The sequence below is a fragment of the Rhinichthys klamathensis genome, unplaced genomic scaffold (genome assembly GCF_029890125.1).
Source record: "Rhinichthys klamathensis goyatoka isolate OS25496 unplaced genomic scaffold, OSU_Roscu_1.1 h1tg000387l_1, whole genome shotgun sequence".
Lineage (NCBI taxonomy): Eukaryota > Metazoa > Chordata > Actinopteri > Cypriniformes > Leuciscidae > Rhinichthys > Rhinichthys klamathensis.
Window position 1 is genome coordinate 603,415 of NW_026606891.1, and position 14,744 is coordinate 618,158.

The 14,744-nt window shown below is 38.8% G+C and overlaps 1 protein-coding gene across 1 annotated transcript; it reads left to right on the forward strand.

Annotated features, from left to right (window-relative positions):
* The first annotated feature begins 330 nt into the window (after nucleotides 1-330).
* Nucleotides 331-14,592, forward strand: ehd4 (EH-domain containing 4). Its single transcript, XM_056234070.1, has 6 exons — nucleotides 331-721; nucleotides 2,136-2,312; nucleotides 4,440-4,537; nucleotides 10,711-11,123; nucleotides 12,912-13,076; nucleotides 14,000-14,592. The coding sequence occupies exons 1-6, from the start codon at nucleotides 492-494 to the stop codon at nucleotides 14,555-14,557; spliced, it is 1,641 nt and encodes a 546-aa protein (XP_056090045.1). The 5' UTR covers nucleotides 331-491; the 3' UTR covers nucleotides 14,558-14,592.
* Nucleotides 14,593-14,744: the final 152 nt, after the last annotated feature.

Below are 14,744 nucleotides of genomic sequence, written 5' to 3' on the forward strand. Positions count from 1 at the left end.
TTGTAAAATTATTTATTTAAATTATGTTCTGTAGCCTATTACTGCGAGATGACGGTGAGAAATCATTTCATTTATCAAATTTCTCTTGTGGATTTAGATTTTCCCCATGTCAGCAACGTCTTCAGGGTTTCAGCCCTGCTCGTTTTCACCGAAAAGAACTAGCAGTCAGCAAGTGCCAGTGCCTACAGATTCACCACGCCTTAATTCAACTCCACCCTAACAACAGCGGGAGAAACCAGTGCGTCAGTGTAGCTAATGAATATTCAAACCTAGAGTCTGTCTGGAGAAAGAGCGTCACATAAAAGGATACAGGTGAGGTCACGGCGACAGACAAAGTCACAGCTGGACACTACGCGCTGAGGCCAGTAGACGGGCTAGTGTTACTCCTAAAACACATAAACGCAAAAACTGGAACCGTTTTAAATTCCTCCAGTATAAAAAAGGGAACTAAGCTTGCACGTATAAAAGAGAGCTCTAAGAGGAACGGCAACATGTTCTCTTGGGTAAATAAGGAGCAGGGTGGAAGGAACAAGGAGGGCGACATGTTTCAAACCGTGACTGAAGGACTTTTGAGTCTTTATGCTAAGAAACTGCTGCCTTTGGAGGAGACCTACCTCTTCCATGACTTCCACTCACCGGCGCTGGAGCAGGCAGACTTCCAGAGCAAGCCCATGGTCCTCCTGGTGGGACAGTATTCCACAGGGAAGACCACTTTTATAAGGTAACGCATTGCTTTGAGAGAGATTTGTTAGAAAGTCAAGCTCTTCAGCAAAACGCTCAGTATAGTTTTCTGCCAGTGAATGAATGAATGAATAGTAGGTAACACTCTATTTTAGTGTCCTGGGTGGTTACGCATACACTTTACTATAGTAGGCTAACAGTAAAATATGCAAAATTACATTTAACTAAACCAAACCCCAAAACTAACCCTTAGTAAGTGCATGTTGTTATAGTATGTGCAATTACACTGTAACAAGGACACCGTAAAATAAGGTGTAATCGAATAGTAATGTCTAGCAAGCCAATAATGGCTTTCTAATATTAATAATAGACACAACTATATTTATGGTGACTTAGCATTTATTTATATTTAATTACTAATAGAACAGCATGTACACGTGTTAAGTTCAGTACAGTCAGCTCTTTGTGGTTGCTGCAACAGGCTGCAAACCCTGAGTTTATTACAGCTTATGCCAGCTCACATAGTCCATTCATCTGTGAAGAGATGCAGAAGGCTGGAGAGTATGCAAACAGCTCATAAAAGCATCATTATTCTTCTTATTGACTTTTTCGCTGTTGGTCAATAGCATCCAGCTTTGATGTCTGTGCTGGGTCTAATCGGATCCTGTGCTAGACAGGGAGTCTCTGAATAAATAAGAAAATCCAAAAGCTCTGTGATTCGTGTTGAAATCCTCTCAAACTAGAGCTGGCTTATTACTAGCTCAGCCGTTCATAATCTGAAACATTAGGTCATAGTTGGAAATGATGGATGTTTAAGGCTGTTTAAGCACCACATTCCAGTCTAAAGAGTAATGAAGTCGCTAAGTATACTATAAGTTCTTGCTTGTATATGTGAGAATGAAAAGCCAATACAAATTGTGTTTGTATTATTTTTTCATCTGTAAAAAAGTTTTCATGCTTTTGCGAAAAGTTCTTCCATTACATTACACACATGTGCACTAAGGAGAAATTAAGCCATATTTAACAATGGATGCAGTTTGATTTATAATTCCCTTATGTTTATGTTCAATTTAATGACAAGCCATGTGTGTTTCTTTGCTTGGAAACCTTTGACACTTTCTCATCCTCTGGCAGGATGTGGTAGGAATCTATGGTTTGGCTAGGAAGTTACAGGAAGAGTGAGACTGATGGATAGGTCTGTTTTCACATTTTAGCCATCATCCAATGGTTATGTGCCACTGTTTAGCTTTGATCCTTGATCAGCTTTGATTTTATTGACTGTCTTTATTTTTATTGCATTCTGTCTCAACCTAAAGGTAGGACTGTAAATTATTCCATTCATTTACTCTCACCCAACCGTGACATTTTGTTGTCAGCATGTGCTGTCAGATTGATTCTGCCGCTCCAGTCAACAAAGAAGTGGTTTGTTAATACTTAACCTCTCTCTCTTGCAGGTATCTTCTGGAGCAGGATTTTCCAGGGATGCGAATTGGCCCTGAACCAACGACAGATGGATTCATAGCTGTGATGTACAATGAGAATGAGGGGGTTGTTCCGGGAAATGCCTTGGTTGTGGACCCCAAGAAACCTTTCCGCAAGCTCAATGCATTCGGAAACGCCTTCTTAAACAGGTAAATATCAAGTGCTCAATCGCTACTTTTTAGATTTCAGTTTTGCAAAGTTTGCAACTGTAGTATTATTTAATATGGCGGCTTATTAAAGGGATAGTTCATCCAAAAAGGAAAATTGTCATCAATTACTTAGTCTAATGGGTTTGGAATGTCATGAAGCTGTCATTTATGTTTGAAACACAAATGAAGATATTTCTATCCCTCCATTGAATGTTGATTCCAATTCCATTTTGACACTTCAAAAAGTTCATAAAGAGATTGTAAAAGTAGTTGAATCAATCAGTTTAATCCAATACTTCTGAAGAGGCACAGTTCTTTTTATGGTATGAACAGATTTAATTTAGGCTTTTTTTCAACGGTACTTTATTCAACTGTACTTATTCAGCAAGCACGCTTCTGTTTACCCATTTTTGGGCAAACTAACCCTGTAGAAAGATGGGGCTGAATAAATTAATAGCACCATATTCCAGTGTTCATGAGATGTTCTGTCCAGCTTAAGCCAAGAGAATGGTTGTTAGACATCATGTCATGTGGCAGGAAAAACTAGGACGTGGGCACATATTCTTGCTCGCTACATTCTGTAACAAATGTCCCTCTTGCCCGGGTCGTTGCCAAAACAAGGATTTTCTATTATCTTGCTTTGGCAGTGGCATATGATAGGAAATCTGTCTGTTATGGTACAAGTGCAGTTCAAGGTTTACAGTATAATCATAAAAAGACAATGCATTCATGTTAAAATACACATTATGTCACATTGCTTTGTAGTTTTGCATATCACTTCCATTCCATTAGGTTTACATGTTTCTCTCCACGACACATTCTGCCCCTCATTCACTTTTTCTTTTCATCCCACGCAGCCTGATTTTCTATTACAGGCAAATATTTTCAACAAACAAAGTGTCTCAAATACTGTGTAAAGTCCACTTCTCCTTTTAGGTAACTAAAGCTGCTGCATGAGCTACCACAAGTTTTAATGTTTAATTTTAGTACCTAGACAGTTAGACAAAGGATTTTTTTCTCTGTTTGCTGGATATTTATGTGGAGGGGAAATGGGTAAGTACTTCTTTGACAGTGACCACTATAGAGGTCAAAGGCACATTTGACAGAGAACATCTCCTCTCCTCCAGAGGAACCTCAAAACAATGCACTTCTTTCCTGTGGATCTCGTTGTGCGTCATGTGATGGCACGTTTAGGCACAGCAGTTTCTTTCTCTCATTCTCTCTAACACGTTTTTTCTACTGGCTTTTTGAATAAAATGCATGTGCAATTTTCTTGAAAAATGAAACTTGTTTGAATGCCTCTTCCTCTATTTCTCAACATGTCCTTCTGCTTTGCAGCTGACAGGTGATGTTTGATCACAGATGTTGCAATTTCCTTTTAGGTTTTGTTAAAAAAAAAAAAAAAGACAGATCCTCAAACTCACTTGAGACAATATTGCAATCTTAACATCACCATAATATTCCCTCAACATGGAAATATTTTAATAAATAATAGTTTTAGGTACATTTAGTAAATATATAATTCATTTGTTGAATGTCTGTTTTTTTTCTTCTAAAAGTTGCCCAAAGGTTGTGGAATTAGTTTACCACTGTCCATTAGATCCTTCACCTCAGTCAACATGTTTAAAAGCAGTGACAGCATTGTGTTCTGGATGGATGCATGCAATGTCTTCTTTTTTTTAGGTTTCATTTCAAAAAAAAATTTCATAAAGTTTGTCTCTGTTAATATGCGGTCATTTTAGCAATATTTCAGCTAAACTCTGGGGGCAAAAAAGGTCCATTGTCAATAGGGTAGCAATGTATGAATAACAGCTCACACAGATATCACTTTCAAGCAGCTTTCTGTTAGTCAGCACAAAGAGTTTGTGTGACCAATTTGAACCTGAGCAACATAAAGCAACATTTTGACTTATTTTATTTTGTACTTTTATACTCTATTTATCACTGCTAGAGTATCCCATTTAAATCAGGCCTGATTCTTGTATCTTTGAAATAATTTGGAAAGAAAATGCATCTGAGCTGTTTCCCATGACTCAGATCAAATTAGTCAGCTAACAAATGTAGTGATACTACCAGTATTTCCAGTGATAACATGAGGTGATGAACTCTCTCCATCTGTCTCGATAGGTTCATCTGCTCTCAAATGCCCAACCAAGTTCTGCAGAGCATTAGCATCATTGACACACCGGGGATCTTGTCTGGCGAGAAGCAGCGCATAAGCAGAGGTCAGTGGCTGCGATGCCTAGTGTACAGCAGGATGTTCATTCTGGTCTTCATAGTGTCTTAGAGCCAGTCCATCCTGTATTGTGTTATAAACAAAGGCCGGGAGTTATGCACACACAATGCAATAGGATAACAAATGACAAAATGTACACCATCAAGTGCACCCCATTTCTTCTCTTGACAGTTTTCTCAAGTGCTCCTCCAAAGATGTTTATTAGACATTTGTTTAGGTAAATCTTGGTAGAGGGAAGATAATGTCACACAGCATGAACTGTGCTGTTTAGCAGGCTGGATTCTTCATTCTGAAGTCTGTCAGTCTGTGGCTATCTCTCATTGAAAATAGATTTGATGGGATGCATTACAACAGACAGACTGGTTCACTCCCTAGAGGACTGAAGCTCGTTTCCCCAGAATAAGGAACAATCATAATGCTTTAGTCGTTAATTTTCATTTTAGTCACCAGATCTGGCCTGTTTCTTTGTAAATTTCCTCTGTTGTTTCCGTCCCTGTCTCCCATTACATGACAACAGCAGACACACTGGAAACCCTGATGAGTGTGTGGTGTTATGATGTCAGCATTTTTCACTTTCTTTTTTCCTCTTTTTGCAAGCATGAGTTGAGCTTGCCAAACACACTTCTGAGTTTACATCAGCATTCTGGCACCTCAGTATGTAGCCAGTGTTTATGTGTTACAGGATCATTAATAAACAAAACAAGCATGCTTTGTTTTCACATAGTTTTTTTTTTATTTTAACTAAAAAGGCAGAGCACTACTGAGAAGTGGCCAAGCAATTTTTAACAGTTGTGGGATGTGTCTGTTATGCTGTATAATTTTTATCTATGAAAATGCACAACAGCAGAGGTACAGTATGGCGCAAGAGGGTCTGCAAACTGTAGATTAGGCCTGGTGGCGGAGCCGCAGAACCGCACAAATGTACGGACGCAACTTCGGCCATGAGGGATAAGACACATGGGCGTTCCACATCTGTTCCTGCTTTAGCGCCGCTCAGCTGAGGTTGCATTCCTCTTACGTTAGCATCTCTGACACATCTCACGACGCACCATTGGCCTTGTGCATCAATCATATTTGATTTTTAATACGACTATGATTTTTCTAAATTTGAAAATAACAGAATTTTTTTACTGCCAGACATTTGTGTTGTGGCTGCTTTAAATTGTGATACATATTGCATTCTTTAGATTTACAAATGAGGGCAACATATTTGTATTTAGGCTGCTCGTTATAGAAGTGTTTTAATTATTATGGGAAATAATGCTGGTAAGTTGACGACTTTTGGTGTGACTTACGCAGTACAACCATATAATTTTTAAACTGTTTATTGTTGGTCATTATGCGCTCAGTTTTAACTGTTTGTCAAAAAGTTATTAAAAATGGTAAAATATATATTTAAAAAAAAAAGGCTAATTATAGGACCGAATAGACATCCCCTTTATCACATTTATATAAATCTCAACCTAAAATCTTGATGTTTATTTTTAAAAAGTTAATTTAGGGTGAGGGAAAGCCTTTTCTTCTTCTGTACTAAGTTGCCTTACATGGAATACCATTGATGGTTCCCACACTCTAAGAGTAAGCGCTGAGCTCCTCCTTTGTAAAATCTTGGCAGAACGTTTTGTAAAAATGTTTATAGTGATGTGTAATCCATGCCATTGTTTTTGGAGCAGCGTAATTTCCTCATTTCCTCATGGGTGGCTGGATAAGTTGGATCTCATTGCTTAAAATTAATTGATAAACACATGCACTTGCTTATGAGCTACATGTGAATGAAGGCTGATATGGTGTCCCTGTCTCTATGAGATTCCCATGGTCATGCCATGTCTGTGACCTGAAAACTGATCGTTACACCCTTCTCTCGTCCTGTTTCTTCCAGCTACAGAAAAAAAGGTGTAACCATTATTTATGTATGAAGGGCAGTTTAACAATTTTTTTCCAGTTGTGGAATATAAATTTCAAATGCATTTGTGTGTGTGTGTGTGATGTTTCCATAATTCAGTTCAGTACAATTCACATTTATTTGTATAGCGCTTTTCACAATACATATTGTTTAAAAAGCAGCTTTACAGAAAATGCATTTGTCTACATTACAATATAAAATGATGTGTTATCAGAGGTGACATGAGTGTTTTAAATATGAATTTTGGTCTTAGTATTTTATTTTTATTTAGTTATTTTACAAGGTTTATTTGTTATATATTACATTATGTCTATTTGATTATTATGCATATTTTTTCTTAATATATATTATGTCTGGATTTCCCAAACTGGGGTTTGTGAGTTGATGATGAAAAGTGAATAATTAATTAAATCATAAAAATATCAATTAAAATAAATAAATAAATATTTAAAAAATGAAAATGTGACACTAAAATATGAAGTTTTTTACTTGTTTACCTGCTTGTCATGTGACCATTAACCAATATCAGAGAACCATAAACATGTGAATGTGCTGTTAAATTATTAAGATATTAGTTTTAAATCTCAAGGGGGTTCTTCAAGTTACAGTATTTCTGAATTGCTAAAACACATTTTTTGAATGTTTCTCTCGCTTTCTCAAAACCTTAAACACAAATCTCCAAACTTAAGCTACACTGTCAAAACCTTTGACTTGTCTTGCTATATCAAACAATTGCTTCAGAACTATGTTATCTTTACCCAAAACCAAACACTGTTTTCAGATAACACACACACATCCAGCTAATGCATAAACACTACACAACAGTCATTACACACTACAGAGATAAATGCAAAACACTGCACTCAGGGCAGAGCAGGGGGAAAATTATATTTATTATGAAGTACTTGCACAATACTGCACACATACAAAGGTAGTCACAAACAAAATATGCAGCAGATCGATAGCAAGCAATGTTTTGGAATCAAATTTCTCTCAAATGAAGGACCATATTGACAATAATGGTCTCCTGCTGTTGTGAGAACATACCTCTCCTTCCACCGGCATGTGGCAGTCTTTCAATTCTAGCAAATAAAACCTCTTGTTAGAATTGTACAGACAGGCCTAATGCATTGAAATGTCACCAAATATGTACAATACATAAAATACTATTATTTTTATGTAAATTGAAATGTCACCAAATATGTACAATACATAAAAAACTATTATTTTTATGTAATACTACTATTACGATATTCGCTTAAATACTGATACAGGGAAATTATCAGTGCTGGTACTACTCGACCTCAGTGCTGCATTTGACACTGTCGATCACGACATACTTCTTGACAGGCTGGAAAACTGGGTGGGGCTTTCTGGGATAGTCCTAAAATGGTTCAGGTCATACTTAGAAGGGAGAGGTTATTATGTGAGTATAGGAGACCATAAGTCTGAGTGGACATCCATGACTTGCGGAGTCCCTCAAGGCTCAATTCTTGCACCACTCCTATTCAACCTGTATGCTCCCAATGAGCCAAATAATGAGAAAGAACCAAATTGCTTACCACAGCTATGCAGACGACACACAGCTCTACTTAGCCCTATCGCCTAACGACTACAGCCCCATTGACTCCCTGTGCCAATGCATTGATGAAGTCAACGGTTGGATGTGCCAAAACTTTCTTCAGTTAAACAAAGACAAAACTGAAGTCATTGCGTTTGGAAACAAAGATGAAGTTCTCAAGGTGAATACATACCTTCACGCTAGGGGTCTAACAACTAAAAATCAAGTCAGGAATCTTGGTGTGTCTCTAGAGTCAGACCTTAGTTTCAGTAGTCATGTCAAAGCAATAACTAAATCAGCATACTATCATCTGAAAAATATTGCAAGAATTAGATGCTTTGTTTCCAATCAAGACTTAGAGAAACTTGTGCATGCTTTCATCACCAGCAGGGTGGATTACTGTAATGGACTCCTCACTGGCCTTCCTAAAAAGACCATAAGACAGTTGCAGCTCATACAGAACGCTGCTGCCAGGATTCTGAGCAGAACCTGAAAATTTGAACATATCACACCAGTCCCCAGGTCTTTACACTGGCTCCCAGTTACATTTAGGATTGATTTTAAAGTATTATTACTGGTATATAAATCATTCAATGGGCTAGGGCCTCAATATATTGCAGATATGCTCACTGAATATAAACCTAACAGATCACTCAGATCATTAGGATCACATCAGCTAGAAATACCAAGGGTTCGCTCTGAGCATGGAGAGTCTGCTTTTAGCTATTATGCCAGCCGCAGCTGGAACCAGCTTCCAGAGGAGATCAGATGTGCTCCTACAGTAGTCACATTCAAATCCAGACTCAAAACACATCTGTTTAGCTATGCATTTACTGAATGAGCACTGTGCCACTGTCCGTCCGACTGTTTTTACTGTACTGGTTTTGTCTTTGTTTGTTTTCTAATTTCTAATTTATTTATTTTTATAATCTCTGGAAGAGATTTTGAAGGAGAGCGGGAGAGTCTTCACTCCGATGAGGCGAGTGAAGGAGTAAGTTATACTGCTGTATAAGAAGTCGCTGAGAGCGTCGTTAAGGGTAACGGCAGCAGACAGCGCACACGAAGCGTGCTCTGTGGGGGCCCCGCTGGGCATTACTGGTGTCGCACCACCCCAGCAGAGTACGTCCCTGGGCTAGAGGTCCAGTTGCACCGTAAACCGGCTCAATCTCTTCCATCTCAGATAGGGGTGGACCAGTACTACTTTATTTGATTTTTTATTCTAAACTGTTTTAATTATTCTTACTTGTTTTGATTATTTTAATTTCTTCTATGTAAAGCACTTTGAATTGCCATTGTGTATGAAATGTGCTATATAAATAAACTTGCCTTGCCTTGCCTTGCCTATTAGTTTGAATGTAATACTGCAAGAAAAGGGCCAATTTTTTGAGATATGTTACAGTAATTTACTGAGATGTCCCACAACTGTACATACTGTACTGTAAGCTTGAGGTAGCACAAATGATAGTACACTTCCCTGTTCTCTTCTCTGAATGTCCTGACAATGGAGGCCACAGAGAACCTGCTTATATTTGGTTGAACACGGAGTCCTGCTTCCCTCATACTCATCCCATGAACCAGAACATGGTGTATGATTGTTGCTCTAATTTCATTGGAAATGATGGCTCTTGTTCTTCCTCCTCCTCCTCTGTCTCTTCCTCTTCCTCCTCCTCTGTCTCTTCCTCCTCCTCCTCCATCTCTTCCTCCTCTGTCTCTTCCTCCTCTGTCTCTTCCTCTTCCTCCTCCTCTGTCTCTTCCTCCTCCTCCATCTCTTCCTCCTCCATCTCTTCCTCCTCTGTCTCTTCCTCCTCTGTCTCTTCCTCCTCCTCCTCCATCTCTTCCTCCTCTGTCTCTTCCTCCTCTGTCTCTTCCTCTTCCTCCTCCTCTGTCTCTTCCTCCTCCTCCATCTCTTCCTCCTCCATCTCTTCCTCCTCTGTCTCTTCCTCCTCTGTCTCTTCCTCCTCCTCCTCTGTCTCTTCCTCCTCCTCCTCCTCTGTCTCTTCCTCCTCCTCCATCTCTTCCTCCTCTGTCTCTTCCTCCTCCTCCTCCTCCTCTTCCTCTTCCACTTCCACTTCCTCCTTCTCTCATGCCCTCCATTGTGAAAATCACACATGCCATTTGGATTTGACATGGCTTTATATCCAGATATATCCATTACTTATTTGAAACAGGTGTGTTAAATTTTGAGTGCTTGTGTGTTACCGATGACAACAGTGTGTTGCTTGTGTTTCACTTTTGAGGGCTGGGTTGTGCATTCTGAGTTGAAGTGCACCACAATGCTACATGTGCTTTGTGAATGACAATGTGTTTACAGTTTTGCACAAAGAGTGATTCCGATTTGATAGTTGTGTCTAACCACATGAGAAACGTTTAAAGTTCTGCAAACTGTGTGATTCAATCAATAAAGTGGTTTGTACACTTTCAACTTTGGTTTTGCAAATGGATTTTAGTGTTTTAGCAATTCAGAAATACTGTAATATTTTAGGTCAAAGGGATCGGCTGAAAAAAAGTTTAGGAATTCCTTTGTTATTTCATATGTTTTAGTATTATGTTATTTTATACTATTGTTTTACTACTGTATTTGTACGTCACTATGGTGTGTAATTAATGTGGTACACTCAATTAATTTCCCCTTACCTGGACAATGAAGTAGACAGTATTTCAATTCTTATTCTGTTCTATTGATATTTTTTCACTACAGGCTATGATTTCTCTGAGGTTCTGCGTTGGTTTGGAGAGCGAGTGGACCGTATCATTCTTCTCTTTGACGCCCATAAACTGGACATATCTGATGAGTTTTCTGAAGCGATCAAAGCTTTCCGTGGGCAGGATGACAAAATCCGCGTGGTATTGAACAAGGCCGACCAAGTGGACACTCAGCAGCTGATGCGTGTTTATGGTGCACTGATGTGGTCGCTGGGGAAGGTGATCAATACTCCAGAGGTGGTGAGGGTCTATCTCGGCTCTTTTTGGGCCAAACCTCTTCAAAATGCAGAAAATCGCCGTCTGTTTGAAGCTGAAACACAAGATCTCTTCAGAGACATCCAGGGTTTGCCTCGCAACGCTGCCCTGCGTAAGCTGAATGACCTCATCAAAAGAGCTCGTCTTGCTAAGGTAGGTTGTCTAAGTAGTATGTAGTAGTCACAGCTTAGAGGTCTACACATAAATGCATTTTGACGTTTTTAAAATTGGTGAGCGCCATTTTTTTTATTGTCTCATCAGAGTATTAGTACTGTCTGCTTAATATATACTAACACTTTATTGTGATGGTCCCCCAACAGACATTCTACTGACTATAAGTAAATACATGTCAACTTATTCTACTAACCCTAACATGTAACCTAATAGTCTACTACTAATACTTAAGTTGACATGTTGTTGCAAATATATAATATACTCTCTATATTTTAATATTTATTATCAAGTAATGTTTCATTCAAAAAAGGAGAACTAAAACCAGTGTGAAATAAATGTTAAAAGCAGGAATAACAAAGTGAAGTAGTTAACAAAGTGAAGTAGTGAACAAAGTGACAAAACAAAGTGAACACCTGGTGTTCATGAAAGAATGGGAACCCTAAAATCTACATTATATATTATTTGGACTTATTTTATATTAATCAGAATGAGCTTTATTGCCAAGTATGTTTACACAAACAAGGAATTTGTCTTGTGACAGGAGCTTCCAGTGCAGAAGAAAGCATAGTCACAGTGTCGACATACATATATTTAGTTTTAATATATTTAAACCTTGCTGCTTGTAAAACCCATGCTGAAAATTTCCATCTTCGCTGCTCATTGTCTGTTATTTTGTCTTGTGTTTGACCTTAGTTCAACCACTATTGTTTTTGGCTGACTGCACTGTTCGAACTTACACATTGTGCCACAAGAGCCCCAATCAACACAACCTGGTTGCGTCGTGCACTTAAATCTGGACGTTATAAACAATTCACTCATGGAACCATGACAGAAAGTGTGTCTTATCTCTTCCGCAATATTTTCCAAACACGTTCAGCAAACAGGAATCCTGTAGCCCTGTGCATGCCTTCCTGTAATGGTAAAGCCATGTGAGGCAGTTAAATGCCTTCTCCATCTCCTGGAAAAGCCCAGAAAAGTCCCTTTCCGTGGTACAAAGGAATGTGTGTAATGTGCTCAAAGAGAGCACAGCCCTTATTTTTCCTAACCTCTCCACCCCACTAAGTCTTGCCACTCGTCATGTTTACGCCTTTCCTGTCCTCCTCGAGCCGCCAATCATTCCTTAAGAGGAATAAACATAGCATAAAAGGAAAAAGCCCAAACTTAATTTAGATCGCTTGTGGTGTACTTCCTCTATATTGAGGAAAAAGTTGATATAAATACAGATGCTTTTGAATGTTCCTTTGGCAAGGGCACTTACAAGGTGTAAACACAGAGATGGTGTTTGATTATGCAACTATTCTAGAGTAACAGGAGGTGGATGTCATGTGAGAAAAATTGTCTATAGTAAGTTAAACTATAAGACTTCCCCCAAACCCCATCACTGATATTAATCCTCTGCTTTTTAATGAAACTTCAAGCTTTGTGATAGCATTTCCACTCTTAGATTACTTTCATAAGGATGTAACATTTATTTATTTATTTTTAACTTTTTTTATTTTAAGTTTCATGTCCTTAATTAGGTTTAGCTTTAAATAGTTTGACTATAGTTTGCAAAAATGCATCTTACTTGAAGTGACTAAATATTAGGTCAGTGTAATTTATTATAATAGAATAAGAAATTCTATTATTTTTTATTTTACTATAATTCAGCTTAGGGGGCCCAGATTTTTTTTTGCAGATGGGCCCAGTGCTGACTTGCTACGCACCATTGTTCACACCATACCTCTTTATGAACTTACTGACTATAATCTGCTGTGTGTTTTATAGGTGCATGCTTATATCATCAGCTACTTAAAGAAAGAAATGCCCTCCTTGTTTGGGAAAGAGAAGAAAAAGGAGGAGCTGATTGCCCACCTGCCTGAGATCTATCAGATACTGCAGAGGGAGCACCACATCTCACCTGGAGATTTCCCTAATGTCATTAAAATGCAGGTAAGACCTGGCCTGTGTCCATGGAACATGAGTAAATATTAGATGTTTACAAAGTAAACAAAACTAACCAGGATGCGAGCTAACCAGCATTTTTTATCTGTTCTTGCATGAATGCAATTTCCACCAACTGCTGGTTATTAAATTATGTTAATTGGTGCAGATGTATGATGGATTCCAGGCTGTAGATCTGAGGAATGTTTGTTTTGTACAGTGTTTTAGCACAATGCTTGAGTCCCTGAGGGGGCTGCTTGAGTCCCAGCCCTGCTATTGCCTGTAGAGCAGGAAGAGTCCGTTCTTTCACTTTCTTCAGGTCTTGCCTGAAGATGTTTAGCCAGCATGAATCTCAGTAGACACTAGCCCCACATCAGAAATTGTATTGAAATATATGTGAAAATAAGATGCCAGTCAAGCTCTGTAATGCAGTTTCCCATAATTTTCCAGAGATTTACAGGCACGCATCTCACATTCGGTCTTACACATTTAATGAACCCCCAGGGATGCATAATTTTATTTCATATGAAAAGACAGCAGTCATTAACTATAATAGCATTCGCTAATTATTGACTAACACATGTACTAACAATAAACTTTCCGACCAGACAGCTTCCAGGCAGCACTTTAAAGATAAAGGCCACGCTCTAAATAGAGCCCCAACTGGTGACATTGATTCACTCCAGAATTAGACATTATATCACTGAACTAACCACTTCAGGACTTGGATGCCTAATTTTGTAGGCCAGGCCTTACTTTATAAATCTGTTTCTCTGTCATGATCTTTAAACACACATTATTAAAAATTAAAATGAATAATGAAACCAATATATTCCTATAACCCACTGTGTTATCTGTTAATGCTATATTATAACAGACACTTAAATTTGACATTAAATGTCTCCCTCTGTTACTCACATATACTAATGTAGGAGCAACTGCAACACTACGACTTCAGCAAGTTCCCCTCTTTGAAATTGAAGTTGATTGAATCTGTGGACAGAATGTTGTCCACCAAGATCTCAAGCCTGATGAACATGATCCGAGAGGAAGAAAGCAAACAGCCGTCTCAGATGGTTATGGGTGGAGCCTTTGAAGACTCTACCGACGGGCCTTTTGGCCATGGCTACGGTGAGGGTATCAGTGCAGGGGCTGATACGGAGGACTGGATCGTAAGTCGTGACAAACATCGCTACGATGAAATCTTCTACACATTGATGCCTGTCAATGGGAAGGTAACTGGCATCAATGCCAAGAAGGAGATGATGAGTTCTCGCCTGCCCAACACCGTACTGGGAAAGATCTGGAAGCTGGCAGACTGTGATAAGGACGGGATGCTGGATGATGAAGAATTTGCTCTCGCTCAGCACCTTATTAGGGTCAAACTTGAGGGATTTGAGCTCCCTGCAGAGCTACCAAATCACCTAGTGCCTCCGTCTCACAGGAAGGACCCCACCGCAGACATCTTGTACAACCACCAGGAGGATTGAGCACCTTCATGTATTCTCATCAGCCAGCTGCGTGCTAGCACAAAATGAAAAAGGAATGAAGTTTTATTGGTTAAGCCATCTTTTGTATTCAACAATGCTGTTGATGGTCAAAATTAGTCATTAGACTTCTGTGACTTTCATATGCCTAAGATTGAGTAATTTGGAATGCAATTTCTTTAACTCCGAG

What these genes read in the sequence shown, in the direction of transcription:
- ehd4 (XM_056234070.1), top strand. Translation starts at nt 492, where the DNA reads ATGTTCTCTTGGGTAAATAAGGAGCAGGGTGGAAGGAACAAGGAGGGC. An exon ending in AAAGAGCTCGTCTTGCTAAG is followed by an intron (nt 11,124 to 12,911) that starts GTAGGTTGTCTA and finishes TGTGTTTTATAG; the next exon opens with GTGCATGCTTATATCATCAG. An exon ending in CTAATGTCATTAAAATGCAG is followed by an intron (nt 13,077 to 13,999) that starts GTAAGACCTGGC and finishes ATACTAATGTAG; the next exon opens with GAGCAACTGCAACACTACGA.